Source organism: Struthio camelus, chromosome W, assembly GCF_040807025.1.
Source record: "Struthio camelus isolate bStrCam1 chromosome W, bStrCam1.hap1, whole genome shotgun sequence".
Taxonomy (NCBI): domain Eukaryota; kingdom Metazoa; phylum Chordata; class Aves; order Struthioniformes; family Struthionidae; genus Struthio; species Struthio camelus.
The window spans coordinates 13,093,395-13,102,084 of NC_090981.1; the positions used below are offsets into that span (position 1 = coordinate 13,093,395).

The following is an 8,690-nucleotide window of genomic DNA, read 5'->3' on the forward strand; positions in this document are numbered from 1 at the left end:
CGGGCTGGCCCCACCCCCCACCACGGTGGGCCAATCAGCAGCCAGGCAGCGCCCCCTGAGAGGAAGCGAATGGGAGACGGGCGGAGCACCCACCCGCAGCCCGCGAGCCCAGTCAGTTTCGAATTCCGCCGGTCGGACAGGCGCCTGGCCAATAGGGCGGCAGGAGTGAAGCCGAGCCCCGCCCCCGTGGGCGTGGCCTCTCCTTTCTCCCCGCGTGGTTGGCTAGCGGAAACTGCTGTTCTGTGACGCCAGTGCCGGGTTCGGTGATTGGTAACGCCCAGGCGCGAAATGTAACGCGGGAAAAGCCAGGGCTTGGCTTGGCTTGGCTTGGGCTGTGGGCGCGGAGGGGCCGCGACGGTGGCAGTCCCTTCTCGGGCGCTGCCGTAGGCCGCAAGTGGGAGCTGGCGCTGCTTCGGAAAGCTGCGAGGTGGTTGTGGCTACTTCGCCTCGGCCGTCGCTGTAGCTGGTGGCCGCTGTTGACTCTGCGGATCGGCTCGGTGGTGGCTGGGGAGAGGGGTAGGCACCGAGACCCCGTGAGGAGCTGCTGTTCCCGGTGATGAGCAGCTGAAGCAGCCCTGGGGGGCGACAGGATCCCCGTGCCTCATCTTCCCTCCCCGGGACGCGGAAAGCGGGGCTGAGCTGCTACAGAGCTTCCTCCTCCTTCCCCGTGCCAGCACCTGCGAGGGGGCGGCGATGGCGGAGCGGCCGCCGCCAGGCCCCCCGGTCATCTTTTGCCAGGACTCCCCGAAGCGTGTCCTGGTGTCTGTTATCAAAACCACTCCGATCAAGCCGTCCTCTCGGGGGGGCGGCGAGGAGCCGGCGCCCGCCGCACCCGTTCCCATCAGCCCCGGTTTCAGCGACTTCATGGTATACCCCTGGCGCTGGGGCGAGAACGCGCACAATGTGACACTCAGCCCCGACGGCCCTGTCGTCGCCGCCGCCGTCTCGCCCGCCCCGCCGCCCCGGGTCGGCGCAGCCGGAGCCTCCGGCGGGGAGGACGAGGAGGTGGGCAGCCCGGATAGTAGCAGCAGCAGCGGCGGCCACCTGAAGGTGAGCGCGGCGGGGCCGGGCGCGGCTGGGGGAACGGGGCGCCCGAGCGCGGCAACCGGGGGGGGGGGGGGGGGGGAGACGCACGCGCCCGCCCTTCCCCCTCCCCTCCGCGCCTAACTTCTCCCGGAGGTTTAATGTGAAGTCACTTCCGGGTGCGGGGCGCGCGCGCGCGCTCCGGTGACGCCACGCGCGGGAGCTGGGCCCTACCCGCGGGACGGAGCGCGCCCGGGCGGGGGAGGGGCGAGCGGCCCCTAACGGCTTGCGCGCGCCGGGGGGGGCGGCGACCCGCCACGGCCCGGGGGGGCGGCTGGGCCCGTCGGCGCGGGCAGCGCTCCCTCGGTGGACAGCAGTGTACCTAACCAAGGGCGAGAAACCGTCTTGTTGTGATACTGTCCGTCCTTTTGTAGCCAGTGCCAGGAGGAGGCAGTGGTGCCGGGGCTGTGTGACTCGTTCTGTTCATGCTGTTTTTACCAGTCCATGAAACATAGTTGGACAGCGCTGGGGCAGGGCTTGTCCTTAGTGCTGATATCCCGGACACCTCCGCCCGACTGTCTCGGGGCTGTTCTGCTGCCTCTAGAAGTTACTATAGTAACTCAGGGAGTTAACTCCAAACAGCACAACAAGAAGGCACTGCCTTCGAAGGCACATGTCGGGGGGAGAAAACTTAAACTAATACTGCCATCTGGTGATTCCTTTGAGTCATAAGCTCTATTGTTAGGGAAGTTCAGACTTAAGTTTGTACAGCTCTGCTGTTTTACCGATCTTTGGGGCAAATCTACGTTATGGCTGTGCAAAATAATATTTTTGGGATAATGCTAAATGTGTTATTCCTGTGACAAGGTCTTCCATGAAAAAAGCTTGTGGTCTCCTGTGTGTTATTTTAGCAGGCCCCTCAATTTTGTTGAGCTTATGTAAGAGTATTTGTATTGCTTTATGTTTTTCAGAAACTGCGTTTAAGTTGTAGCACTCTGAATCTTGCTTTTTTCTATCTGTGATAGACTAGTTGTTCAGAAATATGTGATTGTTTGGGTGTCTAATAAACTAGGTTTAACAACTAAACTGGGAGAATTCTTATGCCACTCTTCTGTTGAATTGTTAACTTACTTCCTGCAGGGAAAGTTGTTGCTGCCTATAAAAGATTTTTTTTTGTTAAATTACTTACATGGAGAAGCATGATACTTCAGTTTCTTAATTATTTTAATACAGGATGGGATAAGACGTGGCCGACCAAGAGCAGACACAGTTCGTGACCTAATAAATGAAGGAGAGCATTCTTCTAGCAGAATACGTTGTAATATCTGCAACAGGGTGTTTCCACGAGAGAAATCGCTGCAGGCACACAAACGAACTCATACTGGTAAGTGAAGAGGCTAAAAGGAAGATGTGACTAGCTGGTATAAAAAACTTACAAAGAGCATGGGAAGGGGGGGGGGAACCCTCAACCAGTTAATATTTTAGCTTAATTGTTAAATTAATCATACTCTTCTCCTAAGGCATGTTAGTGCAATTTGGGGGGGGGGGGGAATGAAGTCTTTGTGTAACTTCTTTTGTCAACTGGGTAACTGTAGCAGCAATTTGGGCTAAGGCAAAGTGTAAATATTTTATCTGCTATTGTCAGATATTTACTTAGAAGGAGGAAAAATTTTTCCTAAGCTTGTGTTTTGCACTCAACAGTATTTTTCGTTCTGACTGCCTGCTCCATGTGAGTGAGAGCCAGTTTCCTGCATGTTTGTGTAGTTTTCACAGTAATTGAAGAGTATCTGTAAGAGGAGAACATGTCCAAGTTTGCCAGTTACTACTTAAGATAATGTAATACCTTAAAAGTGTAGCTTAAATGTTGAGAAAAGACTTCAAATGCTTAAAATCGCTGTCCAGTTGTCTACCACTTCCTTATTTAGAATGTATTTTCTGGGCTGGAGGTGATTGCTTTAATTTACCAAACTGTAAATATAAAGCAACTCTAGAAAGCAAATCATAGTTCAGTTAAAATGCAGTATCAACTTACTCAATGTCCAGTTGAGCTTGAACTGAAAGGGAGATTTTTTTTTATACCAAATACATATTTTTTTCTTTACATTCTAACAAGACTGTATTTTGCAATAAAGTGTGAACTATCATAGACATAAAAAATCAAAAAGCTTGCTTCCTGTGATCTTTTTTCTGACTGAAATAAGACAAGACTGTGGATACTAATATTAAAGGCTAGTTTCTTCATGCTTTCTAGTCAAAAGATGTTTTTATTTCACTTGCTTGAATTATGTGTTGAAACATGGACTGCTTAACTGAGCAGAATTCACCCTGGTGTTACTCTGCTAACTTAGTAAGTTAGCGTCACCCTCTTTCAGTTGTCCTTCCTGAAGAGTGGTAGCATGGGACACCTTTGCAAGCATGCACCCAATAATACTTTCTTGAGAGACAGGGAGGAGATACCTGCTCTCTCTGTTCTTCCCATTCCTGTTGTTAGTTTGCATAGGGAAGTCCTCCTTGATGGTTGGCCCAAGAAAGCTCTCTTGGCTCGAGTCTGGAATAAGTTTCTCTTCCTACCTCTGTTTATCCTGCTTGGTGCGTTTTTTTTTTTTTTTGGTTGGTTGGTGCGTTTTTTTTTGGTTGGATTTTTTTTTTTTTGGTGAAGCATCTTCTTAGAGAATTTTATTGGACTCTTTGAAATGTTTTACATTCCTGTATTATTGACCTCTGTTATTGCCCTAGTTCAACTTACATTAATGATAAAATGTATCTGGTTGTAACTTGAGTTATATTACTTGTTGTAATCTTGTTCTACCTATAACCTGTCCTACTGTAGGATGCTACATATATGATATACTGTGTATGTTTCATTCTACGTAAGTTTTATAACTATTATTTGTTGCTATCCCAATGCTTTAGGAAAGATTTACATCAAAAAAGTTCTTCTTAAAATAAAATCTTACTATCATGAAAGATTGAGGGCTTAGACTCTCTGAAGGGCAGGATGCAATGCTCAGAGGGAAAAGCATTACCAAATTCTTCTCTTCTCTCAAACTGTAATTCGTTATACCAAAAATGCTGAGATGCTGCCATGACTGTAGTTCTGCAGCCTTACAGGAAACCTGTACACTATTAAGTTTTCTTAAAGTTTTCAAAGGTAGAGAACAGTGTGTAGCATTACTTGCCACTGCATCCCCTGTCCAAATAAACAGAACTAAGGATGGCTTCTTGACAAAGAACCATTGCACATCTCATTTGCAGTTGTTGTAGCGCTCTTTCTGCCTCACCCAAATTTTTACTGCAGTCAAAAAAAAAAAAATCTTGATAGTGACATGGAGGAAAGTCCATTCTTCTCAGAGAGGGGGGGAAAAAGTGAGGCCTATCATTTTCTGCATTGCCTTCAGCCCATCCTTTTTATGTCTTCTAGGGTTATCTTCCACTTCAACCCACCAGAAGCTGACTTTGAGTGTAGATCTAGTACTGAAGTTAGAGATTTCATCTGTTTACTCATTTCACTTCATATATTTCTTGCTCTACGTGTGCTTAGTTTCATGGGACAAAGCTTAGGTAATGGTGTGCAAGGCGTTCTGCTTAAATTGGAAAATATAATAAGGCAAACACTTTGTTATTTCTCTAGGAAAAATCCAGTACCATTTAATATGTACTTTGACATAAATATCCATTTGAGGTAAAAGTGGATCTCTGTCTGGTATACTAAGGCTTTTAAAGTAGATGTAAGCGTTCGAGGGGAGTAACAGGAGAGCTTGCTTGTGTAAGTCTCAAGCCAAGGACCACCACGGGATACTATGACTCTTCTTTCATATTCAGCTGTCACAAATCTGTTCTGTTATTATTTGTAAGGTGAGAGGCCTTATTTGTGTGACTACCCAGATTGCGGGAAAGCCTTTGTTCAGAGCGGGCAGCTCAAAACTCACCAGCGTCTTCACACAGGAGAAAAGCCTTTCGTCTGCTCTGAGAATGGTGAGCCATCGGGGAATAACCTTTTCCACATTCAGAGTTAGGGTCAGTCTAGTACTGGGTATGTATGTGTGCTCATGTGGCAGCACTCTGCATAAAAGCTTTGGATCTTAACTTTGGAGGAGCACCTAAGGAAGGGAGGAGCCATGCATAGTCACACAAACTTATATGTAAGAATTGCATACTTTACATAAGCAGGTTGTCAGTAATTGCCTCAGTTGATACCAATGTAAAAAAATGATTGGGCGTGGTATGGGCATGCAAGTTGGGCATGCTGTTCTCAACTGAATCCAGGTTTTTGTGGAGTGCGGAAGGTTATTCAGCAGCATCTTCATCCCACAGATATTAGACTTGCATGTTGTTTGACTGCTTTCCTTAATATGTTGTCCATTGGTATTTTGTGTGTGTGTGTGTGGTGTGTTTTGGGTTTTTTTTTTTTTTAAGGCTGTTTAAGCAGATTCACGCATGCAAACCGTCACTGCCCCAAGCATCCCTATGCCCGGCTGAAGAGGGAAGAACTCACAGACAGACTGAGTAAAAAACAGACGGCTGACAACAAAGCTGTGGCTGAGTGGCTAGCAAAGTAAGTTCCCCTTATGGTGTGATCTCTCTCTAAAGTCTTAACAGAGTGGCCTTAGAAAGCCACTCTGTGGCTTATTTTTAGGGGCAAAAAAACCCTAATAAACCAAAACTAGCTATTCCTTAGCATGGTTCAGCTTAGCCTTGCCTTTTCTTTTAGAAGTGCTGACTCCTGGTTAAGATAAAGTTCCTTGTGGGGCTTTTTCTCATCTGTTTTTCCTTCTTCACTTAACTGCTCTTTGCTTGAAGAGAACCTGCTAAAAATGCTGAGCAAAGGAGGCTTCTGACAGCTTAAATACCCCCATATAAGGGTTGAAAGATAAAACCAAATGTAGTGACTACTCACAGTACTTGGGAGGTTTGTGCCAGCTTTGAATGATAGTTGGTGCATGAGTTGTACATAATTTAAAAGTGTTCTCCACCTTTGATTTGTAGATACTGGGAGACCAGAGAACAGCGTGCTCCTGCTTTGAAAAGTAAAGCAATCCAGAAAACGGATCAGGAACAGCAGGACCCGATGGAATATCTTCAGTCTGATGAAGAAGATGATGAAGACAAAAACAGCGCTCATTCAGCTGCTCGCCGCCGCCGCCTCCAGGAACAGCGTGAACGCATGCATGGTGCATTGGCTCTCATTGAGCTTGCAAACCTAGCTGTGGCACCACTGTGACAGTAGCATAGGAACGGAGTCTGCCTATACAAAATGTACTTCCTGGTGGTACTTAACCAGTTAGATCCTGGGCATAAGCTAAGCACCTTATTTGCTTATTATAGGCTGCTATTCTGTAGAATTTATGAAGAATGTTGTTGCCTCATAACATGGGGTGAGAGAATTGCACTTTTTGTAAGGTAAAAGACAGATGTAAAGTTTTTAAGTATTTTGTAAATATGGGACTGTTGTGGGAAGTTAGATTTTTGCAAGGTTAACTCATTTATTTGAAGCAGTTTTCACAGGAAGCACTTTCTGAACACGGTGTTTGTGGTTAGCAGAATGGTACGTGCAGCCAAAGAAGGCTGACAAAAGGAAAAGTATTTATCTGACTATTTAAGTAAAATTATATTAAGTGGTAGAACTGAAAATACTGTAAGCAGCGATGGAACCATGTTTTCTAATGTCAGTATATTTTTACCTAGTAACACTTGGCAGAAAGACAAAGCTTAGATATCTCAACTTGTAGAGGGGAAGAAACTGCTTCATGCAGGAAATTGTAAGATAGTTCAGGATCTTCACTGTGACTACTCAAGGTATGTGTTTTTTTTTTTTTTTTTTGATTTGATCTCAGCAGAATCTCTTGGTTTGAGTAGCACTTGTTATTCCTAACGTATGATGTTAGGAACCTTTGCACATTGAGTTTATCTGAAAATGATTAGTCTTGCAAAGTCTAGGCAAAGGTAAACAATTGGTAATATTTTTTTCAGATATTTTTGGACCCTGTAATGATTTGGCACTTGTTTTTGTTAATAAAGGGGGTATTTACAGGGTGGTATTGATTTGTAGTAAACTATTTTAGATCTCTTATTAGCAAACACTAAGTTGCTTTTATATGATTATTAGCAAATAGAAGCCTCCATACTTTCTGTGCATAAAGCCACTTTACTGCTTTGCTTCAGGATAACGTGCCAATTTTGTGTTCACTAACTGTAGCACAGCTATCAATTAAACACTGCAGAAAAGTATTCACTATACAACTAGAAAATAGGCTTCCAAAGGTAGTTGCAAATGTGTTAACTGTGTGATTTTATATATTTCCCAAATAAATGAAGTTGCAGAACACTGCCTAGTACTCTCAGATGCAGATAGAAAATGTTTAAAGGATATCTTGTCACCTCATGAATATTATGTACTTTTAAATACTGTTGTCTCAACGTGATTTTTTTTTCTGTATTTTGTTTGGAAGGCAACCAGAGATTCCAAATATGCTAACAAATTTTGTTTTCAATTTTTTTTTCATTTGAGCTACTGCTTTAGGGATGTTAATAATTCATATTTACTGACCTGCTTGCTCTTAACTCCTCCCTCTCATTGAAGGTCAGGAAATTCAGATGAGAAGGGAAGCCACTTTCCCTCTTGCTTAATCAAGAGGAAAAAATTGTTCAATTACTTGATCTAGACTGACTAGATGCATACAGCTGTTTAAGAAATGTAGTCTAATTTTACAGCAGAAACTGTAACTGTTGGATTATGTTCTCTGATAATTGATACCTGCTGTGGTAGAAAATTGTATTAACCCAGTTTGTTTAAAATCATGTATTGATGCACTTAACTAGAGAGTAATCAGATAATTTTTTTAAAAATACCTTCATCAAATGTAATTAGTTCTGCACCAATGATACGGTTTAATTCTTGTTTTCAGTTCCTAAATTTAGCTGACCTCAGGCTTATTTGTTTCTCTTTCAAGCCTTTTGGGCTTAAGGAAACAAAACACTTTAATCATTCTGGGCTTCTTAGCCTACATAAAACTGCCTGGCAATTGATGGATGTCAGTTTAGAACTTTTATTTTGACCATTCAACTGGCTACATACAAATAGTCTGATCCTAAAATAAGCCCTGAGCATTAATCTGTTGTACTTCTGAATCATAACTCAGAATTGCTTCTGAGTAATATTTCAATAAATTGATCTTCCCAATCAGCTGTAATACTTTGGACAACTTGCAGAATAGTCATCTAGTATGACAAGTACACTGAATGCTACCTAGCTGTAGACAAAATTCAGACAGCTCAAGCAGTTTTGTCTAAGTGACATGTTTGGTGTAAAATACCAAGTAAAAGAATTGAGATGTGGAAGACTGCTTTTTGTTTTAGTAAAAAGTGATTACATATCTTGAAGTGTTCTATGCTTCATAAGATTAAGTTGTAGTTTGGCATGGCTTAGCAGAAGAGTAAATATGCTGTCATTTTAATAGGCGCTTTGAATAAAAAGTTGGTTTAATTTTCAAGTTTAGCATATGTGTGTGGTGTTTAATTCTTCTACTCTTATTTCTATAATCCTATCAATCTGACACATAACAAAGGTATTTATTTTTCCTGTTTGCTGGAATTTGACACACTTACAGGTTAACCTTTTAAAGCATGTTCAGAGGCCAATTCTTTTGAGTTCTTTGACAAAATGTTGA

General features: G+C 43.6%; 1 protein-coding gene across 1 annotated transcript; it reads left to right on the forward strand.

Moving 5' to 3' along the window:
* The first annotated feature begins 250 nt into the window (after positions 1-250).
* Positions 251-8,518, forward strand: LOC104139665 (zinc finger protein 367). The gene is made up of 5 exons (XM_068925949.1): positions 251-1,050; positions 2,257-2,407; positions 4,879-4,998; positions 5,440-5,578; positions 6,010-8,518. Exons 1-5 carry the CDS (start codon positions 694-696, stop codon positions 6,242-6,244), a joined length of 1,002 nt encoding a protein of 333 aa, XP_068782050.1. The 5' UTR covers positions 251-693; the 3' UTR covers positions 6,245-8,518.
* The last annotated feature ends 172 nt before the right edge of the window (positions 8,519-8,690 follow it).

Coding starts and splice junctions, on each gene's coding strand:
- LOC104139665 (XM_068925949.1), top strand. CDS start 694: ATGGCGGAGCGGCCGCCGCCAGGCCCCCCGGTCATCTTTTGCCAGGAC. Junction 4,999..5,439: donor TTTCGTCTGCTCTGAGAATG/GTGAGCCATCGG, acceptor TTTTTTTTTAAG/GCTGTTTAAGCAGATTCACG. Junction 5,579..6,009: donor GTGGCTGAGTGGCTAGCAAA/GTAAGTTCCCCT, acceptor TTTGATTTGTAG/ATACTGGGAGACCAGAGAAC.